The sequence below is a fragment of the Mercenaria mercenaria genome, chromosome 12 (assembly GCF_021730395.1).
Source record: "Mercenaria mercenaria strain notata chromosome 12, MADL_Memer_1, whole genome shotgun sequence".
NCBI lineage: Eukaryota > Metazoa > Mollusca > Bivalvia > Venerida > Veneridae > Mercenaria > Mercenaria mercenaria.
The window spans coordinates 71,653,044-71,680,674 of NC_069372.1; the positions used below are offsets into that span (position 1 = coordinate 71,653,044).

The following is a 27,631-nucleotide window of genomic DNA, read 5'->3' on the forward strand; positions in this document are numbered from 1 at the left end:
ATCAACTAGTTTTATAACCCCGAAGACACATGTGAAGTTTCAAATCAATATCTGCATTAGTTTTGGAGATAGTAACTTGCATGTAAAACTTTAACCAAAATTTTCTAAGTCCAAAAGGGGGCATAATTTGCTCAAAATACATGTCAGAGTTATGGGACTTGACCCAGAGAGGTTGGTAATTGACCTAGAAAAAGAAGAAATAAGTTTCAAAGCTAAATGCCTTTCATTGATGGCTGTATGTACTTGCATGCAAAAACTTAACCAAGGTGTGACGCCGACGCCGACGCCAACGCCGACGCCGACGCCGACGCCAGGGTGAGTAGAATAGCTAGACTATTCTTCGAATAGTCGAGCTAAAAAGGGGCATAATTTTGTAAAAAAGCAAAATAGAGTTATGGAACCTGTGCAATGTAAGTCAGTTTATCACAGTAAATAAGTGTGTAAAGTTTCAATCCATTCCCACAAGTGGTTACTGAGATACCAGCTTACATACAAAACCTTAACCAAAAATTTCTAAGTCAAAAAAGGGGCATAATTTTGTAAAAGAGCAAAACAGAGTTATTGAACCTGTGCAATGTAAGTCAGTTTATCACAGTGAATAAGTGTGTGAAGTTTCAATCCATTCCCACAAGTGGTTGCTGAGATACCAGCTTACATACAAAAACTTAACCAAATCGGGACGCGGACGCGGACGCGGACGCCGACGCAGACGCCAACGCGGACGCCGACGCACGGGCGAGTCCAATAGCTCTACTATTCTATGAATAGTCGAGCTAAAAACAAATTTAATGGTTACAGAAGTAATGATAAGGCAGTACACCTACTTAATTCCATACTTTACACTAATTATCCCACTGCACACAACAGCTGCACTTTATTAAATATATCTCCTTTCCTATATCCACAAAATATAATTACAAATCACAATCCTACTAGTTCATTCCAAATTCCAACACTATCTTTTTGAGCATACAGTCATGTAACTTTGAATTTTGCAATTTAGATGTATGATCATTTTAAGTCCATTAATTTATAACCTTGGGTTATCTTTATCCAAATATCTATTATCACCATTAAACTAGAACAACAGTCCACAGTTCATGCCCACTCATTGGTTCAAGTATTCCAAACAATGCACTTAAATGATCAATTGATGATAGCTGATGTATAACAATCAAGACAAGAATGAATAAAATGCTGGATCTGGTATAAAAATTTTTAAGAGAAATATGCTTAGAAACTAAACATGAAAAAAACAGAATAGAGATAGATCTATCTAATTTAACAGATGATTAATAGTTATTTTTCACACATTTCGATATATCAAAGTACATGTATTATCAGATAAAGCATTTTATCTTAAAAAGAAATGAAAGGACAATCACCTAAAAATCCTCTTTTTTTAAGAAAATCATAATACAAGTTAAACCCTCTTTTATATAATTCAATTATGTAATAAATTCCTTGTATGACAATCTAATTAGAAGATATTAAAAAGAACTTAAGATAATCCATATCACACATAAAATCACCTCATGCACTGTTTTACTTTCAATACAAAATAATTGATATATACAAGTACAAATATTTCATTCTAAATTCTCATAAATGATGCATTTTCAAAACATTAAAGTTTTTATTTTACATCATCAGTTTTATTATTTTGTAATCTCCTAGGCATTAGAGGTAATAATATACAAGATCACCCAGTACAAACATGTTACATGCAGATAAAATTTTCTAATGCCAAACTCAATTTTCTCCAGTTTTTCTTCTTGGGAATTATATAGATACCAGTATTAAATTAATGCAGATGAAAACTCAGTACAACAAACTACCTCTCATGTTTCTGAGTCCAGAACTATAAAGCTGACAATTCTGACAGGTTGCTTGTGACCTCAATCTTAAATTGTCCAATCTCAAAGCTGCATTCTGGCCTCAATCTTAAATTGTCCAATCTCAAAGCTGCATTCTGGCCTCAATCTTAAATTGTCCAATCTCAAAGCTGCATTCTGGCCTCAATCTTAAATTGTCCAATCTCAAAGCTGCATTCTGGCCTCAATCTTAAATTGTCCAATCTCAAAGCTGCATTCTGGCCTCAATCTTAAATTGTCCAATCTCAAAGCTGCATTCTGATCTCAATCTTAAATTGTCCAATCTCAAAGCTGCATTCTGACCTTAATCTTAAATAATTGTCAAATCTCAAAGCAGCATTCTGAACTCAACCTTAAAACTATCCAATCACAAAGCTACATTTCAATATTGTTTTCCAAATTCAGTTTTATATAGCATAACACTAAAAATAATACTTCCCCTGAATATCAAAAAAAAAAACAAGATATTATAATAATTCTGTTTTGTAAAATTAATTAACTGTCACAATTTTTTCTATTTATAATTTTAATTTACAAATTTCACTGAAGGTTTCGCAACAGATGCTTACATACACTTTAATAATTGCTATAGAGCATGTGCAATGCATCAAGTTTAAGATTTCATGAATGATTCACCTCTGATAAATACAGCTCTCAATTTCTCATCTGATTGCAGTTTAACTTCAAACAAATCATCTTTTAAACTATCTAGCAATTTCCTTTGTGTTAAACTGATGCTTCAAAAACTGAGATTTTCACCCCATTAAATTTTATGCTTTTTCTTATGTGTGGGAGTGGGGCACTAAAATATTAAAAGAAGCAAAATTTCTGACACACACAATAGGACTTCAAAACATATACTTTTTGAAAATATGATCCATGAAGATTTTCGTAATGCAAATATTTATGAAATATGCACATTACAGTCTAACCTGTCTTAAGCAGCCAGCCAGGGGAAGCAGACAATTTGGCCACTTAAGCCAGGTGACCGCTAATCGGGGCTGCAGCCAGTATATGTATTTTTCAGACTTCTGACCAGTTTAGCCTTAGGCCCATTTCTTTTTCGGTTTTCTATTATTATTTTACCAGGATACAATGACGTGCATTTGCCCTCGCAATACGAATGGTCTTCTTAGCAATCTAAAACTCCGTCGTGTTTTTTTTACAACAAAAATTGTTACAGTCAATTTTCCAACTTCAAAACAAGTCTGTTTACAATTTTTGCCACTTTGGTAAGGGAAGCTACTCTCCGCGCTTATTATCTACGCTAAAATCTAAGATTGCCGTTACGTTCCGTAAAAGATAGAGTGGTTTATATTTTCTTTTAAACAATTAATTTCATATAAATTTAGTTGTATTTTGATGACAGAAGTATAAAAAAATCACAAATATTATGCTACTAATTAGTTATCGAGTACTATCTTTAACAGAGATCAAACTATGACATGCTAATTGCCGATAATTACTGACCATTTGATCATAACAAAAAGGGGATTACACCTTTGGTTATCAGTTTTAATTGAGAAGCTCATGTCATTTTGTCCTTCTTATGGTGAGGTCAGGCGAAACTTAACAATCACTTGCTTCTCAAAACTCGGGTATCTTCAGCGATTATCGCCTAAAAATAATTGGTTTTAGAAGAAAAATGGCCGCTGAAAGGGGTCAAATATGGCGATCCGGAGGCAATTTCGGTGACCGCTGATCGGAGGTGACCGTTAGTACAGGTTAGACTGTATAAATAAATCTATGCTAAGCAGAGACTGACTACTGCTAATGAAGCTTATATTCTGATTATTTTATTTATTTTACTGTAATGTAGACATTATTTTGGTTGTTGTCATTGAAAAAGAATATCAAATATCTATTTAACTTGTCTGACTGTAAAAAAACATAAATAAATTGACCAGCTTTAATCATTTTTCCAATGATAAAATTATCAAATAATCAATGACTTCTAGCGGTTTGTAGCCTGATCAATCACAGTTCATGGTTCAGATCCAGAGGAATAGAACCATCAGGACTTTACCATGGTAAACTTTCATTCTCAATGAAATATTCTGCTAAAATCATGCTGACCTACATTTACCTGAGTAGTAATGAACTGGACATCATGTGGCTATTTTACAACAAAGGTAACATCATAATCTTCCCTAACCATTCCCTGTGTCAACTTTTGTACTTTCACCTTCTTCTTTGTTGAACTGGCAATCAAATCAAGCTATGTCAGAATGTTAACCTTTAGCCTGCTGGCGGCAAGTAATTTTGCCTTTGCAACCAGTGCAGACCATAATCAGCCTGCACGTCTGCATTGTTCGAATAATAAATCATACAGCCCAAATGGACCGATAGACCAGTCCATTTTAGAAATTTTAGCAGGGTAATGGTTAAATTGACACCAACATAGGTGACATTGTCATAATTCACAATGTTCATGTAGTGGAGTCAAACACGAAACCATAGAGCTGCTGTCTGTCCAGTATAATTTCCATGGCTCTCCCTTACTTAAGAAATCATTTATAGCAAAACTGTTTAACACTATTTATACACGAAGAGCGGTTATACGTCAAGCGTAATAATTTCACTAGGGCGTAGCCCAAGTGAATTATTTTGTACGACGTATAACTGCCAGTGTGTAAAAATACTGTTAAAATACTGTTTTCAATTGCTATAAATTATTTCGATTCTAATACGTCTTTTACTGTAACAAGAGATCACAGAGTGATCTTGGCGCCCACCAATGTGCCATTTTTGAGTGTTCCAAATTTCAAGACTTACTGACTAGCTCAAGGTCAAATTTCATTTCCGTACACAACACTGTGCAATGGTCCAAATTCGAAAGCTGTAGCCGGAGTAATGTGAAAGTAGGTCACTAGATCAATTTCAAGGACAAAGTTCTTTGTACACAAAACTTTGCATGTGCAACAAGTTTGAAGGCTGTAGTTTGAGAAATTTGGAAAGAGGTCACTAGGTCAATCTTAAGGTCAAAGTTTATTTCGGTACACAAAACTATGCAAGTGGTCCATTTGAAGGCTGTAGCTTGAGAAATGTGAAAGTTGGTCACTAGGTCAAAATCAAGGTCAAATTACACTTCAGAACACAAATCTATGCATGTGGTCCAAATTTAAAGCCTGTACCTTCAAAAATGTGAAAGTAGGTCAATGTCAAGGTCAAAGTTTGTTTCGTTACACAATCCTATGCATGTGGTCTAAATTTGAAGCCTGTAGCTACAGAAATGTGAAAGTAGGTCACTAGGTCAATCTTAAGGTCAAAGTTCATTTAGGTACACAAAACTATGCAAGTTGTCCAAATTTGAAGGCTGTAGCTTAAGAAATGTGAAAGTAGGTCACTAGGTCAAAATCAAGGTCAAATTTTATTTCGGAACACAGAACTATGCATGTGGTCCAAATTTGAAGCCTGTACCTTCAAAAATGTGAAAGTAGGTCACTAGGTCAATGTAAAGGTCAATGTTTGTTTCGGTATACAAGACTATGCATGTGGTCCAAATTTGAAGGCTGTAGCTTGAGAAATGTGAAAGTAGGTCACTAGGTCAAAATCAAGGTCAAATTTCATTTCAGAACATGAAACTATGCATGTGGTCCAAATTTGAAGCCTGTACCTTCAAAAATGTGAAAGTAGGTCACTAGGTCAAAATCAAGGTCAACTCATGTCAAGGTTCATCTTGCCACTCAAAACCATACATGTGGTCCAAATCTGAATGTTGTAGGTTATTGACAAGAAGATTTTAAAAGCTTTTCCCTATACAAGTCTATATGAACCATGTGACCCCCAGGGCGGGGCCATATTTGACCCTAAGGGGATAATTTGAACAAACTTGGTAGAGAACCACTACATTAAAAATGCCAAAGCCCTAGTCTTTGTGGTTTGGACCAGAAAATTTTCAAAGTTTTTCCCTATATAAGTCTATGTAAACCATGTGACCCCCGGGGCGGGGTCATATTTGACCCTAGGGGGATTATTTGAACAATCTTAGCAGAAGACCACTAAATGATGTCACAAACAAAATATCAAAGCCCTAGGCCCTGTGGTTTTGAACAAGAGGTTTTTCAAAGTTTTTCCCTATACAAGTCTATATAAACCATGTGACCCCCGGGGCGGGGCCATATTAGACCCAAGGGAAAAAATTTGAATCATCTTGGTAGAGGACCACTAGATGATGCTTCATACCAAATATCAAAGCCCTAGGCTCTGTGGTTTTGGACAAGAATATTTTCAAAGTTTTTCCCTATATAAATCTATGTAAATTATAGAAATAAACAAAGGGCCATAACTCATTTAAAAATTGTTGAACCAGTCTGATTTTCAGGGGGACACAACTAGGGTACCAATACATCATTCTGACAAAGTTTGGTCAAAATCCCCCTGGTAGTTTCTGAGGAGATGCGATAACGAGAAATTGTTAACGGAAGGACGGACGGAATGACGGACGGACGGACGGAAGGACGACGGACCACGGACGCAGAGTAATTTGAATAGCCCACCATCTGATGATGGTGGGCTAAAAATGAGTTCAAATGTGATAGAACTATTTCTTTGCGGATGTATGGTGCCAAATGGTAGGTCGTCATGCTCCTTTGTTTATGCACACCTGGACCGGAAATGGTAATACGTCTTGCAAAATAGTTAAAGCCCAAATGATGGCAAATTATTCGGCACAGCAAATTACAAACTCAGTGTGTAAATCAATCAAGACAGTTCTGCTATGCGACATTTCATTTTTAACGTGTTTTTAAGTAAAATATTTGATCAAATTTGAAAGCGCCATTTCTCAATGCGTATATATGGCACTAAATATCAGGTCAACATAATATTGTTGTGATGATTTAAGCATTGCCTGGTCATATAAGAATGATATATTAATAACTGGATGCTGTTTGATAATACTTTAAAGCTGCTTAATAAAACATTTTGAGACTGTCATTATTTTTTTTTTCGTGATAAACAAATAAAATGGAAGTTATGTTACATCAGAATGACTTAGCCTTCGATTGCGGATTCATACAAGTAATAAATATATAATTCTGCATAAGTCCAAGTATCATTGCCATGAAATATAAATATATAAAATGAAAACAGCTTGAAATGCAAATTTTATTAGCTTGAAATGAGGTATTTTGCTACTTCTGAAGAAGTGAAAAGTTTTTGCTAGTTTTGAAATTCACTTACAATGATATATAATTAATATGACTATCATACTGATTATATCCAAATCAAAATACAACATCAGTGTAATTGATAAATATACTTAATTTTCAAAATTCTTGCTACCATTCTTTCCTATAAATTATACTATAAACAATAATTGTAGTCATGCCAACCTTCTCATTTTTAAATTTAATGTGCTACCAAGGATTCTTCTTCCTTGCTTTAAAAATTACCATCTTGTTTAAATTTTGATTTATTTCAGAAATTTGCTCATTAGCACCTATCACATGGAAGACATAAAATTTAAGATCTGCAAACCTGAATCTTTCTGCAGTCTATATAGCATGCCAGCTCTGATACACTCCTCACTTCAATGTATACCATCCCATATTAATGATACTGCTATTTCTTCTCACAGCTTACAAAATCAACAGTATTACAACAGTTGCAAAAATGTGGAATTCTAATTAAGAAATGCCAGATCATGTCAACACAGCTTACTTCTTCACAAAAATAAATATCAGAACTTGTTTCAGAATTCTGTAATTAACTCCCATAATGTAATGTTCTTCATACAGAATTATTAAATTAATATGCATCTTTTTTTCTTATTCTTCCATCTGGAATAAATTTTAGAAACATAAATTTCCTGTTAATTTCAGCTATTAATATCCCCTTTAACTTCAGCTTAAAATAAACACAATTTATACTTTTATAAACTTTCCATTATACAGAGAATTATCTCATACTTCTTGAAAATTCAGTTCAAAATGAATTATCAATCAGAATAATCCATGAACCACATTTACTGCATCACAGTAACTTTGAAATTACAGTAAGAAAATCCACAGCATCTATTTCAGAAAAGAAACAAGAACGCCGCCAAGCAGGGCAATATACGCCCGAAGGTTTATTTCAGAGGACGGGAGCAAAATTTAAAGAACTTGACTGCTGAAGCCCAAAGGGCAGGAACAACAAAAAGAAGAAATTAAAAAATAAAAAAAAAAAATTCTAAGTCCACAAAAAAATTCTTACCAGGTAAAGTTATGTCAAAATACATCTAAAAATTGGATGATTGGATGTACCATCCACGTTGTACCACAGAAAAGTGGTCTCGGTTTATCCATGCTGCCAATAATAAAAAAGTTTCAAAATAAGCTATTTATAGTAACAAAAAAGGGAAGTAATTAAAAAAAAAATTATTGTAAGAGAACAAAAAGGGATCTGCCAAATAAAGATAAGAGCACTGCAATGCATAGCAATATACACAAAGCAAAGTCATATATGACATTTGACCCCTAAGTGTGACCTTGACCTTGAAGCGAGTCATCCAAAACATGCACTCTGCACGTCACCTCTGTGTGGTGAACATTTGTGCCAAGTTTCTTTGAAATCCTTCAAGCAGTTCAAGAGTTACAAAGCGGACACAGCGAAGTCATATATGACCTTTAACTCCTAAGTGTGACCTTGACCTTGAAGCTTGTCATCCAAAACAAGCGCTCTGCATGTCGTCTCAGTGTGGTAAACATTTCTGCCAAGTTTCTTTGAAATCCTTCAAGCAGTTCAAGAGTTACAGAGTGGACACAAAACACACCCATATGACCTTTGACCCCTAAGTGTGACCTTGACCTTGAAATGAGACATCCAAAGCATGCGCTCTGCACGTCATCTTGGTTTGGTGAACATTTGTGTCAAGTTTTTTTGAAATCCTTCAAGGGGTTCAAGAGTTACAGAGCGGACATGAAATTGCTTACAGACGGACAGATGGACTCAAGGAAGGACGGACGGACAGACGGACACCGGGACCATAACATAATATGTCCCTTCGGGCGTATAAAAAGTGACACTTCTTGAAGAAGACAAAATCTTCAACATTAAGCCAAAATTGGATTATATTTATCTAAAGTTCCACACATATGGAGGCTTGTGGCTGTCAGTGAGAAAGCAAATAAAAGCAAATTAACAGAAAGTCTCTGAAATGGTGTTAATAACAGTAATTCTTTAATAACAAGTGCAGGAAGAACTAATCCATCCCTGTATTTATTTCAATCAACAAATACCTGCCATCATACCATTGTAATCCATTAACAAACAAGAAGGCCTAACACCTTTTCAAAAATGTATGTATAAGTACCGCACAGTATTATGGCGTTTTTATTTTCAGCAACATGTAAATAAACAATCAGTACTTAGCAATCTCTTTTAAAGGAAAGATATTGAAAGTAATAATAATAATAACGACTTTATTTTGAGAGGCTACACATTTGGGTGTGCCCAATCTTCCATGTGGGCCTCATGACATTTAACAATATTATAATACATTGTATTTACAAGTTTACATCATAAAATGTTCTACTACATGAATGACAAAAAACAAAAAACAAAAAGAGATGCAATTATTTTAACTAAACACAAACATAGAATTTACAAGGAATTCAACATCCACCAGAAAACTTCCAGGACAGGTAGAGTTTCTTAAAGGAAGTTAATGCAGTTCGAATTTGAAGGGGAATTTCATTCCAAATTTTGGGTCCTGAATAAGATAAAGATTTCCTGAAGAATTCCAGGTTAGGTTTTGGAATATTTAAGATTTTATTGTTAAAGGATCGTAATGACTTATTTTGAGAGTATGTAAACTTTACTTTTAGATAATCAGGGCTCAACCTATTTAAAGATTTATACATCAAGATTGCTTTTTTGTAGTCAATTCGGTCATGGAATTTCATCCAGTTGAGCTCCTTGAAAAGTTCTTCCGATGGTGCATCGAATGGTTGATCTAGGATAATACGTGCAGCACATTTTTGAAATTTAAGTCAGATCAATAGTTGGCTTGATGGCGCAGTAGGTTGAGTGGATAGACATGTAATCATTTTGTAGTGATAGTTTTGATGGTTCGAACGTTGCATCCGTCATTTTTTTACTTTGCATTTTATTTATAATTATACTTTGTGTAAGTTTGTTTTTCTCTGATTTCTAATTTATTCACAAAAGCCTCAAAAACTAGATCATATTAAATTAAAGATGAAGCATATTTAAACATGATTACGTGTTAATAATGACATATATAACTTAGTGAACAAGTTAGTATTAGATTAACAAATTTGTTGTTTTCATTAAACCCTATTGGAAAACAAAAGAAACTAGAAAATGCTTTTGTAAAAAAGCGCATGTCTCCCTCAATGCAAAGTCCTATAGGCAAGAAGTCAATAGGGGTCAGGAGCGAAAGTCAAAGAGACACTGATGGTTTGCTGCAATAGGGATCATCTACTTGGCATGTCCAGTCATCCCGCTAAATTTCAACTCTCTTGGCCTAGTGGTTCTCAAGTCACTGTTCAGGCTCCTGTGACCTTGACCTTTGATCAAGTGACCTCAAAATAAATAGGGGTCATCTACTCTGCATGTCCAATCATCCTATTAAGTTTCAACATTGTAGGTCAAGTGGTTCTCAAGTTATTTCCAAAAAATGATTTTACATGGACAGGCCACTGTGACCTTGACCTTTAATAGACTGACCCTAAAATCAATAGGGGTCATCTACTCTGCATGTTCAATCATCCTATGAAGTTTCAACATTCTGGGTCAAGTGGCTCTCAAGTTATTGATCGGAACTGGTTATCAATGTTCAGGCCTCTGTGACCTTGACCTTTAACGGAGTGACCCCAAAAACAATAAGGGTCATTTACTCTGCATGAACAATCATCCTATGAAGTTTCAACATTCTGGGTCGAGAGGTTCTCAAGTTATTGATTGGAAATGGTTTTCCATTTTCAGGCCCCTGTGGCCTTGACCTTCAATAGAGTCACCCTAAAATCGTTAGGGGTCATCTACTCTGCATGACCAATCATCCTATGAAGTTTCATCATTCTGGGTCAAGTGGTTCTCAAGATTTCTGACCGGAAATGGTTTTCAATGTTCAGGCCCCGGTGACCTTGACCATTCACAGAGTGACCCCAAAATCATTAGGGGTCATCTACTCAGCATGACCAATCATCCTATTAAGTTCCAACATTCTGGGTCAAGTGGTTCTCAAGTTACTGACCGGAAATGGTTTTCAATGTTCAGGCCCCTGTGACCTCGACCTTTAATGGAGTGACCCCAAAATCGATAGGGGTCATCTATTTTGCATGTACAATCATCCTATGAAGTTTCAACATTCTGGGTCAAGTGGTTCTCTAGTTATTGATCGGAAATGGTTTTCCATGTTCAGGCCCCTGTGACCTTGACTTTTGATGGAGTGACCTCAAAATCAATAGCTGTCATCTACTCTTCATGACCAATCATCCTATGAAGTTGCAATATTCTGGGTCAAGTGGTTCTCTGATTATTGATCGGAAATGGTTTTCAATGTTCAGGCCCCTGTGACCTTGACCTTTGACGGAGTGACCCCAAAATCAATAGGGGTCATCTACTCTTCATTGCCAATCATCCTATTAAGTTTCAACATTCTGGGTCAAGTGGTTCTCTAGTTATTGATCGGAAATGATTTTCAATGTTCAGGCCCCTGTGACCTTGACCTTTGACGGAGTTACCCCAAAAACAATACGGGTCATCTACTCTTCATGGTCAATCATCCTATGAAGTTTCAACATTCTTGGTCAAGTGGTTCTCTAGTTATTGATCGGAAATGGTTTTCAATGTTCAGGCCCCTGTGACCTTGACCTTTGATGGAGTGACCCCAAAAACAATAGGGGTCGTCTACTCCAGCAGCCCTACAACCCTATAAAGTTTGAAGGTTCTAGGTCAAATGGTTCTCCAGTTATTGCTCGGAAATGAAGTGTGACGTACGGACAGACGGACGGAAGGATGGACGGACAGGGCAAAAACAATATGTCTCCTGGGGGAGACATAATTAAATACAGTTTACAGGTCCAGGAATCGAACTCCCGACGAAAAAGTGAGACGGATACCAATACTGCTCGGCCAACGAGGAATTACTATTTGCAGCGTAAACGTTGTGTATTGACTTAAATTTATGCTATTGTTTTGTTTGTTTACATTTCAAAGCGCCTTTTTACTGTGCGATACCTATATATTGGTAAGATGCACACCACCTTTTAAGCTTTCTTTTTGTACTTCAATAGATACACTTAAGGTGTTGTACCAATAATGACAATTTAAATCATGTATTCTTCCTGTGCAACTGCTGGGTCTTATCATGAGCTACAGTAAAACAAAAAGTATGCAAAGAAAAAAATTGCATGGAACTGCAAAAGCTCATTATTATACTGAGGTTTAATTATTATAACATAAAAGTATGACTCAAGAAACTTCAAAATGAAATAGTTCTTCATAGTATTTAAAGGATTTTTATTGACTCCGACTTTCCATTAGAAATTTAAATGTGAGCAAAGAACAATTATCCAATGAGTGTTATGTGCTATAAGCTTTTATTATCTGATGACCAAATCAATTAAACTCGAACCATTATACAACTAATTCTTGAACCTAACTTCTATGAATCCTTCTTACTTTTTCAATCTACAATGCAACCCTCCCCAGAATATTCACCCTCCTTAAGTTCTGTATAAAAACTGTATTATGAAATTGTACCAGTTTGCATTAGAAGCATAATAAATTTACTGATAAGAATCTCCTGGCTCACACAAAAATAAATCTCAAAATGCAACAGTGATAATAACATTGAACACAATACGAGCCTCTTATCTGAGCAACACCACTTCATATCCATCAAAATTCCTCCACCTCTGTTTATATCATCACATTCAATAATCAGAAAATATGAAAAAATGAAGGAAAAATTCAACCCTTGAATATCCTGAATTTTATGAGATAAATAGCATTTTCAACAGTTGACTGGCTGTAGATTATCTCTCCAAGCAAACCATGAAGCTATACCATTCAGATAAAAATATGGAAAAAAAGTTCTAGAAAATTCTGGATGAAGTTGTAAAATGGTAGATGCAAACCAAAATGATATCTCCTCAAACATGTTTATGAGATGTTAGGATGCACCTATTTCAAACAGAAGTATTACACAAATGTTACATCTGTTGTGAATTACAAGGCAAACTATAGTCTGGCAAGTATTTACATGGATTTTGTTTGGAGTTCATAGTCCTTAGGTGTAAAAAAAAAATTGTTTGTTTCCGGTATCCTGAACTACCCTAAATTTTTGGCCTGACCCTAAATGTTTTTATGGCCTTGGAGAATTTTTTTTTTCAACTTTTTAACAAAAAGAACAAAAAGTTGAAAAACTGCACTTTTTATGCTTTAAACATGGCCAGTGATGTTAGAAATCAACTTAATGATACTCTAAAGGCATAACCTCCTTACTTGTATTCATTTTTTGACAAAAAAATAATTGATGAAAAGTCTCCCTTAATAAAAAAAACATTTCCAAAAAAAAAAATTTCCGACCTACCTACCCTAATTTTTTTTAGCATGTTACCGGAAACAAAGAATTTTTTTTTTAGGCCTTGAAGTTATCAAGGGTTTAAACAGAATTGTATTTAAATCTTAGTAGTCACAGTGCACAGCAATTTGATGTAGATTCTTAAGTTCCGTTTCCTTGATTTCTGCACGAAACATAGTATTACATCTTGGCAAAATTGCGTCAGAATAGATATGTTTAATATGGATTTTAATATTTGCAGATCTTAAGACTACATCAAAGTTGTAGACTTCAAACACTGATGAATACTGACCCAGCCATGAGTAGAAACTTCTATAACATTACCACCTAAACCAAAGTTTACCTGTGGCAAAGAAGATTATTGTCAGTATACTTCAAAATTCATTAGCAGTAAACACATAAATTTAACCTTTTCTGTTAAGATATATGATATGAAAACATTATCTAAATGTAACAGTATCTAATAGTAATAATAAAGGATGTGGATATACTATCCTAGACCTGTGTGAAAGTGGAACAACTTGAAGGCTCACATATATTTAGGAAATTGTACCTGCTTAACAATTTATTTAGAAGTTTCTCACAATATGTTTTTTTTCTTATTAAGTAACAATATTGGTTTGTTTTGTTGGATTTACTACCAAATTCCAGAAGTATATCAGTAAAATATACAAAATGTATACAGCAGTCAGTTACGTTATCTATTTTCCTATATTTCATTCCAGCTCTAAAATTTTAGACTGGCTCCCGTCCCTATGTTTGTTCTTATTTTCTTCATTAAGAGAGAAGTAATTCCAGAAGGTTGTTTCTACACTGAGATTTTTTATTGCCCCTGGCTCCGAACATATGGTTCAGCCATCAGATAAAATTGTGCTATTTTAGAAATTTAAAATTTTCTTACAAAATGTTTCCAGTATTTATATAAAAAATAACCATGCAGCCAGGGAGCCAGGCTACTAAAATTTTTGCAAGTAACTGACAACTTCCACACATGAATGAAATATTTCAGATGTACTGTCTTTTGCCAAATTATCTGAAAAAAAAATTCCTTGGGCAAGAAAACACACTTGCAGCCCCAGATTATCTAATGATTATAAACTGAGCAGAAATACCAGTCTCAGATTGGTCAGTTTCAGGTTGGAGCTCAAAATCAACCAATCTGAGTGACATTCTGACAGATGCTGGAAATATATGACTTATGGGGCTGAATAAGCTAGCTAAGGGCATGCCCTTAAAACTGAAACATCTATGTATCATGAATATACATGTACAGCTTTCAACTGTTTTAACACAGGAATGCATAAATAATTAAAGTACAAAATTATTATTCATTATACTTACATGATGGCATCAAATCACAATAGTAGCAACCCACTTTGAATAGTATTAACTGTCAAGCTGTCAAAATACAAACTCCTGTTAATTTTCTACTTATTCATCAAATAATTTACTTGCAAGAAGAATAGGCTGTTAGTTTACCAAAAAGTCCTGATTCTGGTTAGCCAGACCTTATATAGCAGAAGTGAACAGTGATACAAATGTTGCTTTTAATTACATGTATAAATTATCATAAAATTTTGGAATTCATTCTATTCATATAGTCCCTGATCCTGAATGACACCTACTTTTCTTACTCTGTATATTTAGTAAATTAACAATACCAGAACATAGCTACATTTGCTCAGCCAGCCTAATAAATCATTGAACTAGACACTCCCTGTCAAATTATTACATTATATACTTGTGTAACATATAATGGCCATTTGTTCCAGCCTAAAGCTGACCAAAACTGTCAATATCAACTATTAAAGCTCTCTGTATCAGCTATCAAGGACATTTCAAATAACAACAAGAGCACCGCCTTGCGGGTGCTGACGCTCATCTGATTTTTTTTGTGTAATAGAAATATTGTCCTACCTATGATTTTCTAAGTCTAAAAAGGGCCATCATTCTTGCAAAAAGCAGGATAGAGTTATGTTTCTTGATGTTCAGTGTCCACTTATGATGGTGAAAAACTGTTGCAAGTTTTAAAGCAATAGCTTTGATAGTTTAGGATAAAAGCTGACCTAAACATAAAACTTAACCAAGAAAACTGATTTTCTAAGTCCAAAAGGGGCAATAAATCTTGCAAAAAGCAAGATGGAGTTATGTTTCTTGATGTACAGGGTCTGCTTATGATGGTGAACAAGTATTCCAAGTTTCAAAGCAATAGCTTTGATAGTTTAGGAGAAAAGTTGACCTAAACATAGAACTTAACCAAGAAATCTGATATTTTCTAAGTACAAAAGGGGCCATAAATCTTGCAAAAAGCAAGATGGAGTTATGTTTCTTGCTATACAGGGTCAGCTTATGATGGTGAACAAGTATTCCAAGTTTCAAAGCAATAGCTTTGATAGTTTAGGAGAAAAGCTGACCTAAACATAAAACTTAACCAGGCAACACCGACGCAGACGCTGACGCCGACAACCGCTCAAGTGATGACAATAACTCATCATTTTTTTTTCAAAAAATCAGATGAGCTAAAAAGGGTTTCTTAATACCAACCCCTGCCATGACATATTTCATTTCTATTCTGCAGTTGAAAGATTTCTTCTGAACACCCTAACTAGAAATTGTCATCAAGTAAGACATATTCATATTTAAATGGAAACAGATTTTCAAAAGAGTCAACAATCTGACATTGACCATAAAGAACATATTTTTTTAAAAGTCATATTAGGCCTCACCAAATTAAAAAGTTGTTCATCGGATTTGCCGCTCATATATTTTCAGAAACACAAAAAAAATATTTTTTTTTGTTTTTGGCTTGCGCTCGCCCCATTGAAAAAAATCAATCCAAACTTTTTTGGTGCGCTACTTTTTACGGACGTAAAAGTGTATAAATGCTTATACTTCCAGTCCCAGATTGTTCTCAAATGGATTTTAATCAAGATAAATACATACTACGCACACATCGTCTATAATAAATCATAATACTTATATCTAGTTACATTAAAGTTATTTCCCCTTTATGCAGTTATGCCATTTTCCTCAAATGTTTACCAAATTACATACTACAAACAAGAGCACCGCCTTGCGGGTGCTGACGCTCATCTGATTTTTTTTGTGTAATAGAAATATTGTTTTGATAGTTTAAAAGAAAAAGTTGACCTAAAGATAAAACTTAACCAAGAAATCTGATATTTTCTAAGTCCAAAAGGGGCCATAAATCTTGCAAAAAGCAGGATGGAGTTATGTTTCTTGCTGTACAGGGTCAACTTTTGATGGTGAACAAGTGTTGCAAGTTTTAAAGCAATAGCTTTGATAGTTTAGGATAAAAGCTGACCTAAACATAAAACTTAACCAAGAAAACTGATTTTCTAAGTCCAAAAGGGGCAATAAATCTTGCAAAAAGCAAGATGGAGTTATGTTTCTTGATGTACAGGGTCTGCTTATGATGGTGAACAAGTATTCCAAGTTTCAAAGCAATAGCTTTGTTAGTTTAGGAGAAAAGTTGACCTAAACATAAAACTTAACCAAGAAATCTGATATTTTCTAAGTCCAAAAGGGGCCATAAATCTTGCAAAAAGCAAGATGGAGTTATGTTTCTTGATGTACAGGGTCAGCTTATGATGGTGAACAAGTATTCCAAGTTTCAAAGCAATAGCTTGCAAATTAACAAGAACCTGATCTTTTGATAGTTTAGGAGAAAAGCTGACCTAAACATAAAACTTAACCAGGCAACGCCGACGCAGACGCCGACGCCGACGCCGACGCCGACAACCGCTCAAGTGATGACAATAACTCATCATTTTTTTTCAAAAAATCAGATGAGCTAAAAATCGATTTATTTCATTGAAACTGGATGAAGAAAAACATACTAATTTGTTTGATAACATCAATCTACATTATTTTGGTAAGAGTAAATACTTATTGATGCTTGTCACTTATCTGTTTTCTGTTTTTTTCCTGTCCAAATGATCAGCATTTGCATACGAAAGTTGGTGGGGTAAGGAATTTACATTACGAGTTGTTTTCAGGACAGTTTTGATTTTCAAATTTTCCAATCATTTAGTAGACTAACGTTAATGCACGTTAATCTCCATTTCAGACCTTAATTGAGACTTTGTTTCAACAAATTTAATATGTTATGAAAGTTTAAAGTTAGAAAAAAGAGCTGTACATAAGACATCTTGCTCGACTTTTCTAAATCAGAGCTTTGCCAGTAAAAGGGACATAATAGTCAGAAGCTATTAAAGTACAGAGCTATTTGTCATTATATAAAACTTAATTAAAAATATTCTATGTTAAAAAGGGGCGTAACTCTAGATTCAGACTTAAGAGTATTGTTTCTCCTGGTGTAGACTTTGACAGTAAATAACTGTTCTAAGTTTAAAAACAGAAGCTTTAATAGAACTAGCAACACTCACACAGATATTTGATGTATCAAAAACTTTGTAAAGTCAGCTAAGAATGCTACATTTTCATAGCAGTAAATATTTGATTCGATATTTGATTACAGTGTACTGTATGACAATGTTATTACCTTTTTTCATGAGTTCGCGTTGTTGTGCGTCTGCGGGTTAGATTTTCTCAATCCCTGGGGACTTACTTTTTAATTTAAAAGGGCTATACATTCTATTTTAAGGTTTTTATTAGTCAGTCGAGAGCCAAATGAAGACAAATATATTTCTTCGCTCTTCGCTCGCTCCTGATTTTCTCAAAAACCAAAAAAAATATTTAAATTATTTTTTCGCTCGCCGCCTCAAATTTTTCAGAAAAAAATCCGATGAACAACTTATCAATTTGGTGTGGCCTTACTGGAAAATGGCAGCTTTGATCACACTCTTCCTTGAATTATCGCTGAAAGTGATCATTACCCCACAATACCACTTTGCCACAGGAAATAAAGGCCCTATACAAGTGAACTAAAACTCAAGCACATCAGATTCTACATTTCCAAGCTGATTTCATTGGAATCACATTTAAGTGTGGAAGTAGTAAGGGCATAAATTCAATAGCAGGGGCTATTTCCAGGCATCTGCCCACAGAAATTTTCTTCTAAGTCTTGCAGTCAGTTTTCTAAAAACAGTGAAATTATAATTATGAGGATTTTTATTCACCTTTTGCCTAAACAAAACAAGAGGACCATCATGGTCCTGAATCGCTCACCTGTCCCCACATGACCCAGCTTTGAGTATGACGTTGTTTTTTCTATTATTTGACATAACAACCTAGTTTTTGAGCTGATGTGACCCAGTTTTGAATTTGACCTAGATATCATCAAGATAAAAATTCTGACCAATTTTCATCTTCCACTGAAAAATATGGCCTCTAGAGAGGTCACAAGGTTTTTCTATTTTTAGACCTACTGACCTAGTTTTTGACCGCGCGTGACCCAGTTTCGAAAGTGACCTAGATATCATCAAGGTGAACATTCTGACCAATTTTCATGAAGATCCCTTGACAAATATGGCCTCTAGAGAGGTCACAAGGTTTTTCTATTTTTAGACCTACTGTCCTAGTTTTTGACCACACATGACTCAGTTTCGAACTTGATCTAGATATCATCAAGATGAATATTCAGACTAACTTTCATGAAGATCCTATGAAAAATATGACCTCTAGAGAGGTCACAAGGTTTTTCTATTATTTGACCTACTGACCTAGTTTTTGACCGCACGTGACCCAGTTTCAAACTTGATCTAGATATCATCAAGGTGAACACTGACCAATTTTCATGAAGACCCATTGAAAAATATGGCCTCTAGAGAGGTCACAAGGTTTTTCTTTTTTAAGACCTACTGACCTAGTTTTGGACCGCACGTGCCCCAGCTTCGAACTTGACCTAGATATCATCAAGATGAACATTCTGACCAATTTTCATAAAGATTCTATGAAAAATATGGCCTCTAGAGAGGTCACAAGGTTTTTCTATTATTTGACCTACTGACCTAGTTTTTGACCGCATGTGACCCAGTTTCAAACTTGACCTAGATATCATCAAGGTGAACACTGACCAATTTTCATGAAGATCCATTGAAAAATATGGCCTCTATAGAGAGGTCACAAAGTTTTTCTTTTTTTAGACCTACTGACCTAGTTTTGGACCCCACATGACCCAGCTTCGAACTTGACCTAGATATCATCAAGATGAACATTCTGACCAACTTTCATAAAGATCCCATGAAAAATATGGCCTCTAGAGTGGTCACAAGCAAAAGTTTATGGACGCACTGACGCACGGACGACAGACCTAGATATCATCAAGATGAACATTCTGACAAACTTTCATAAAGATCCCATGAAAAATTATGATGGTGAAAAACTGTTGCAAGTTTTAAAGCAATAGCTTTGATAGTTTAGGATAAAAGCTGACCTAAACATAAAACTTAACCAAGAAAACTGATTTTCTAAGTCCAAAAGGGGCAATAAATCTTGCAAAAAGCAAGATGGAGTTATGTTTCTTGATGTACAGGGTCAGCTTATGATGGTGAACAAGTATTCCAAGTTTCAAAGCAATAGCTTTGATAGTTTAGGAGAAAAGCTGACCTAACGCAAAACTTAACCAAGAAACCTGATCTTTTCTAAGTCCAAAAGGGGCCATAGTTCTTGCAAAAAGCAGAATGGAGTTATATTTCTTGCCGTACAGAGTCAGCTATTGATGATGAACAAGTGTTGCAAGTTTTAAAACAACAGCTTTGATAGTTTAGGAGAAAAGCTGACCTAAACACAAAACTTAACCAAGAAATCTGATTTTCTAAGTCCAAAAGGGGCCATAATTCTAGCAAAATGCAGGAAGGAGTTATGCATCTTGCTGTACAAAGTCAGCTTTTGATAGTGAACTTTGATAGTTTAGGAGAAAAAATGACCTAAACATAAAACTTTACCAAAAAATCTGATATTTTCTAAGTCCAAAAGGGGCCATAATTCTTGCAAAAAGCAGAATGGAGTTATGTTTCTTGCTGTACAGAGTCGTTTAAACAAGTATTTTCTTTAATATGACCTAGTGACCTACTTTTTGACCCCCAGATGACCCATATTCAAACCTGACCTAGATTTCATCAAGGCAATCATTCTAACCATTTCATAAAGATCAACTTAAAAATACAGCCTCTATTGCATACACATGGTTTTTCTTCGATTTGATCTAGTGACCTACTTTTTAATCCAAGATGACCAATATTCGAACTCGACCTGGATTTCATCAAGGCAATCATTCTGACCAAATTTCATGAAGATCAATTGAAAAATACAGCTTCTATCACATACACAAGGTTTTTCTTTGATTTGACCTAGTGACCTACTTTTTGACCCCAGATGACCCATATTCGAACTTGACCTAGATTTCTTCAAGGCAATTATCCTGACTTAACTTCATGAAGATCCACTGAAAATACAGCCTCTATTGCATCCACAAGGTCTTTCCTTGATTTGACCTAGTGATGTACTTTTTGAACCCCAGATGACCCATATTCAAAATCAAACTCGACCTTGATTTCTTCAAGACAATCATTCTGACCAAATTTCATGAAGATCAATCGAAAAATACAGCTTCAATCCCATACACAAGGTTATTCTTTGATTTGACCTAGTGACCTACTTTTTGACTCCAGATGACCCATATTCGAACTTGGCCTACCTTTCATCAAGGCAATCATTCTGACCAAAATTCATGAAGATTAATTGAAAAATACAACCTCTATAGCATACACATGGTTTTTCTTTTATTTGACCTACATGTAGCTACCTACTTTTTGAACCCAGATGACCCATATTCTAACTCGACCTAGATTTCATCATGGCAATCATTTTGACCAATGTCATGAAGATCAATTGAAAAATACAGCCTCTATCCCATACTGTACAGTGTTTTTCTTTGACCTAGTGACCTAGTTTTTGACCCAAGATGACCCATTTTCGAACTTGGCCTAGATTTCATCAAGGTTATCATTCTGGCCAAATTTCATGAAGATCAGTTGAAAAACACAGCCTCTATCGCATCCACAAGCTAAATGTTGACAGACGACAGACAGACAAATTACACAGGTGAGCTAATAATGAATGTAGAGAAATATAATACATAAATGCAGTCTCAATCAGCCTTCCTCAGTCTAGCTCAATAATGAACAAGCAATTAAAAGCGGTTCAACAAACAGCTGACAGTTCTTCAGCTACAAAAACTAACTTCCTCTAAGTGGATTTTTTGTATAAACTATAATTATATCACATGCAAAAGCAGAGATAAAAGTAATTGTCTGCTTCTTGGAAAAACATGCTAGCATCAAAAATAATGTAAATTTTTTTGTGTACTATTTTTCTCAAAGCAATTTTTATTGACAAGGAAATGTACTGCATCATAGTCATCCAGTATCATTACAATACCTAATAATATTATACATGTATCTATTTCCATATTGTGTCAACTTCTAGCATAATAAAACTCAACTGAACTATCCATTGTTGATTCCATTGCAAACTCATGATTACAGCCAAACCTTAAAATTCAGTATTTCAGTGTTCCACATTATTTTTTGGGGGTGGGGGTGGGGGGGGGGGGGGGATGGGGTATGTCCTCTAGGAGAGGAAAATCATGTCCTTATGATAATGCAACCTGAAAACTGGTACTTTTTTATAAACATTTCTGTCAGAATAATTTGTATGTTTGATATATTGATAACGTAACACATTAAGCACAGGTAATGCTTGACTCACTTTCTATGCTATCATTGCTATACCGTATTTTCCCGAATTAAGGCCCCCCCTCTAATTAACGCCCCCCACCCGTTTTGGAGGGGGAAAAAAGTCAACAAGAACTAAAAACAAGAGCTGTCGGAGGACAGCAACGCTCAACTATTCAACAGCCTTGTCAATTGAATGAATACAAAAGTTGAAAAAGGGGCATAACTCTGTAAAATGCAAGGTAGAGGTATTGAACCTCTGTACTGCATGTCATATCATGACAGTGAACAAGTGTGTGAAGTTTCAATCCTTTCCAATTTGTGGATACTGAGATACCAGCTTACATACAAAAACTTAACAAAAAACTGCTAAGTCAAAGGGGCATAATTTTGTAACAAGAGCACCGCCTTCCGGGTGCTGACGCTCATCTGATTTTTTTTAGTGTAATAGAAATATTGTCCTACCCATGATTTTCTAAGTCTAAAAAGGGCCATCATTCTTGCAAAAAGCAGGATAGAGTTATGTTTCTTGATGTACAGTGTCCACTTATGATGGTGAAAAACTGTTGCAAGTTTTAAAGCAATAGCTTTGATAGTTTATGAGAAAAGTTGACTTAAACATAATACTCAACCAAGAAAATGATTTTCTAAGTCCAAAAGGGGCAATAATTATTGCAAAAAGCAGGATGGAGTTATGTTGCTTGCTGTACAGGGTCAGCTTATGATGGTGAACAAGTGTTGCAAGTTTCAAAGCAATAGCTTTGATAGTTTAAGAGAAAAAGTTGACCTAAACATAAAACTTAACCAAGAAATCTGATATTTTCTAAGTCCAAAAGGGGCCATAAATCTTGCAAAAAGCAGGACGGAGTTATGTTTCTTGCTGTACAGGGTCAACTTATGATGGTGAACAAGTGTTGCAAGTTTTAAAGCAATAGCTTTGATAGTTTAGGATTAAAGCTGACCTAAACATAAAACTTAACCAAGAAAACTGATTTTCTAAGTCCAAAAGGGGCAATAAATCTTGCAAAAAGCAAGATGGAGTTATGTTTCTTGATGTACAGGGTCAGCTTATGATGGTGAACAAGTATTCCAAGTTTCAAAGCAATAGCTTTGATAGTTTAGGAGAAAAGTTGACCTAAACATAAAACTTAACCAAGAAATCTGATATTTTCTAAGTACAAAAGGGGCCATAAATCTTGCAAAAAGCAAGATGGAGTTATGTTTCTTGCTATACAGGGTCAGCTTATGATGGTGAACAAGTATTCCAAGTTTCAAAGCAATAGCTTTGATAGTTTAGGAGAAAAGCTGACCTAAACATAAAACTTAACCAGGCAACGCCGACGCCGACGCCGACAACCGCTCAAGTGATGACAATAACTCATCATTTTTTTTCAAAAAATCAGATGAGCTAAAAATGCCAAGTAGAGTTATGGGACCTTCACAGTGCATGTTAGATCATGACAGTGAACAAGTGTGTGAAGTTTCAATCCATTCCAATTAGTGGATATTGAGATATCAGATTACATACAAAAAATTAACCAAAAACTGCTAAGTCGAAAAAGGGGCATAATTTTGAAAAAAAAGAGAGTAGAGTTATGGGACTTGCTTAGTGCATGTCAGATCATGATAGTGAACAAGTATGTGAAGTTTCAATCCATTCCCATTAGTAAGTACTGAGATACCAGCTTACATACAAAACCTTAACCAAAAATTTCTAAGTCGAAAAAGGGGCATAATTTTGTAAAAAAGCAAAATAGAGTTATGGAACCTGTGCAATGTAGATCAGTTCATCACAGTGAATAAGTGTGTGAAGTTTCAATCCATTCCCACAAGTGGTTACTGAGTTACCAGCTTACATACAAAACCTTAACCAAAAATTTTTAAGTCAAAAAAGGGGCATAATTTTGTAAAAAAGCAAAATAGAGTTATGGAACCTGTGCAATGTAAGTCAGTTTGTCACAGTGAATAAGTGTGTGAAGTTTCAATCCATTCCCACAAGTGGTTACTGAGATACCAGCTTACATACAAAACCTTAACCAAAATCGGGACGCGGACGCGGACGCCGACGCCGACGCATGGGCGAGTGCAATAGCTCACTATTCTATGAATAGTCGAGCTAAAAATCACCTACCTCATTTTTATAAGTCCACATAATAAGTAATTTACAGTAAGTATCCAATGTATTAAGAATTAAACACACTATTAAACAGTACATGTAACGTAAATCCAAAACGTTTATACTAAGTACCGTACGTATCCAATCATCAAATAGAAAAATAAACGGTAAATCCATTTTTGATTTGTTTTTGCACCACCCGCGCACAAGCTTCCTGTCGACTTTAAACAAATTTGCGGCAAAGTGTTAACCTTTTCTTCGGCAGTTGTAATAACTTTTAATTTAAAAGCCGGCACATAAACAGCGTGTCAAACCACTGACATTGTGTATTGCAGTACCCGCATGTACTAAGGAAAATATTATCGGAGTACACAGCTGTTTGGGTATGATGACGTAATATGTAATGTCGCGAGCGTGTCACGGAATACATGAGGTACCGTATTTAAATGCATAATTTTAAGATAAACTGCATTAAATTAGATGCCAAATAATTACCTTTTGGGGGAATTAAACAACACAGAAACACTTTACAGTTGGTTTGAACGATGTTTTTAAGTTTTGTAAAAATTTTAATTCTTATTTTTTTTACCTCAAATGAACGCCCCCTCTTTGGAAAATGTAACGCCCCCGGGGGCGTCTATTCGGGAAAATACGGTAATTATTGTTGAATTGCTGTTAAATGTAAAATTTGGGTCATTTATGGCTGATTTGGGTTCATTATGTGGATGGCTGGGTCCCAGCTTCGCACATTATGTCATATATAAAAGTTAAAGGGAACCAGATATTTGATAGAGCAAGTACTCGTTGTAAAACATTACGTTTAAATTTGGACCAATCAGAAACAAGTTCTAAAAATAGCACGTCTGCTGGGGTATAAATAGGAAGATGGATGACAGAGAGCTCATTCGGTATCCAGCGGTTGAAGAAGACACATAGAGGATTCAACTAATAATTTATCCCAGTACCTTGAGAAGGAAACTATTGCAGTTACCCTGTCAAGGCGGATAAATTATTAAAAAGAAGACTTTGGAAGTTCTTAGACTAAAGAAGAGTAGCAGAATTTCGATAAGGTTTCGAGCTATAGGGCCAGGGCATAGGAGTTTTACCTTAAAGGTAATTGAATGCTACAGACGATAGCATATATAGGCTGAGCATCGGGAAACTGAGACAGAGACCTAGTGTTTGGTAATCTACTGAGATAGTAGGAGAGTTCCAGCTTATAGACGGTTCAGCATTATTGGCGAGGTACAGCCAAGGCATCGGGGATAATACCTATATGGTAGTTGAATGCTACATATGATAGCATATAGGCGCTGAGCATCCAGGAGTCAGGGCAATCTTATAGTGTTTGAGAGGACAGAGGCCGAGCATCTATGCGATAGGACTTGTATGTTGTTGATTCAAAGACATTGTCTGACCGGAACTTCAACAAAAAGACCAGTCAAGTATAGAGTCTCCAGCCTATAGGAGTTTGAACTAATCATTTTTAATTGAAGATTGACAGTTTGAAACACTTAGTGATCTGCCTGATCCCTGAAATTGTCTAGCTCATAATAGAAATCATTTACGAATCATTGGTACACGAATCATTTAGGCAAGGTAGCCTGAGGAAAATTCTATACATGAGATATTTGGTCTCACCAGCTCTACGTTTTAACAAAGGACATTCTACATTCGTTTGTCAGCTAGTCTACGACATAGTCACCTTAGCGATTGGACCCAAACCATTGTTCAAGATACTAAAGGCGTAGGCACTTCCCTGGGTCATATAATTCGTATCCTGACAATTTCCCATTTCAAAAGATTTCCTTATTAAAGACTTTCAAACCACATTTGGCATTTAGAATTAAGGCTGACATTTATAATAACCATGCACTATGAGAAAACAATCACACACAGCAGCTACAGGTACATTCTTTATATGACATTTTGTTACTAGTTGTATCTAATCAATATTAAAGCATAATAGCTGCCACCAGTAAACCATATTGGAGACTCAAAAATAATGTTAGTATTATAGCTGGAGGATAGTGCAAGACACTGCAAATCTATTAACTTCCTCTCCACAAGTTACTGCTACACTCACTCCGTTCACAAAGCCCTTCACTGGTCTATAAACACTATACAGACCTATTCCTCGAAAGTAACTTATTCACCTCTTCGTTTTACACGAAACGGTTTCAGTATGTATTAGACGGCGTCAAGTTGCAGTGAGTCATTCCGTTTTGCACTGCACAAATTAAGTTTTGTTGGACAGTTTTACATTGCGCTGCAAGGCATCAAGATTTAATACATTGCTTACTAATATTAATTAAACAATGTGGTTTCAAAATGCATTAGACTGCTTCAAGTTATAACATCTCATCTCATTTTACACTGAATGAACTCAGGTTGCATCAGAAGTATCCTCACTAAGCTGCATGACACCATAACTTGTCTGACAGTTCCTCATTGCACTGATTGGCAATGATGGCATCAATTTTTTATACACTGCTATGTAATAAACAATGCAGTTTCATTATGCATTAGATGGCGTCTAGTTTTAATACATCATCTAAGTTTACACTGCACAAACTAATGATGTGTTGAACATCTTCACATTCGGCTGCATGACATCATAATCTGTCAGACGCTTTTACATTTCTGTGCATCGCAACATTTTTTTAACTTATCGCTTCATGTTAAAATGGATGGAAAATAGTTTTGGGTTAAATGGCATTGAAATTCAATGCACTGATTGAAAAGTTACTGAACAGGATGGAATTTTAGCCTAGACGGTCTTAAGATGCACTGCACAGACAGGCTTGTTAATGGATGGGTTGTATATCTATTAGTTTTGGCGGTAACCGCCACCCATACAAATCAAGGGGTGAGTACAATAAATGCTCCATATTGCATAAATGTAGAGTGACACGTGCAGCAGCACTAAAACTCTTATAAATAAATGATCTGAATGTTAGCAATTTTGGTCTCATCAACGGGCTACTGCATACAAAAGACTTATGCATTTATCGGAGTCAATGCATCGCAGATCTATAACCTGCACCACTTTAGACTGAATAGAATGTCATGATGTTTCAAAGGTGCTAATTCTAATGCAAACAACTCAACTAGACATGATGAATGCCCAAAACAAACCAATTTAAACATAACATACCAGTGCGAAAAGTATACTGGTCTGAACACCTATCAGTGGGCCCTTTGAGCCAACAGGGCCCTCTGAGGTCAACATTTACAGTCAGAAGTGACTCCTGACCTTATTACGAAAGAAGAAGGGGCTTTTGTTAACCAGATTACCTGACTCAAATACCAATGTTTCTACTTCTTAAAGGCAGTGGCTAGAGAACCGTAATCGGTTCCCTAGACTGCGAACTTATTCGTCCAGAACCGGTTCTCTAAAAATACTGTGCATAGGCTAGGGAACCAGAATTTTATTTCTATGCAT

General features: G+C 35.4%; 1 protein-coding gene across 2 annotated transcripts in view; it reads right to left on the reverse strand.

Annotated features, from left to right (window-relative positions):
* Nucleotides 1-27,631, reverse strand: part of LOC123535423 (probable WRKY transcription factor protein 1) — a 52,854-nt gene that overhangs the window by 23,033 nt on the left and 2,190 nt on the right. The window contains exon 1 of one of the 2 annotated variants that reach the window (XM_045318082.2): nt 825-1,019. The exons of the other annotated variant lie outside the window; for it this stretch is intronic. Within the exon in view, the coding sequence (XP_045174017.2) occupies nt 825-834 (10 nt within the window). The 5' untranslated portion in view covers nt 835-1,019. Of the gene's footprint in view, nt 1-824; nt 1,020-27,631 lie in introns of those variants that run through there. 2 annotated transcript variants of the gene reach the window in all.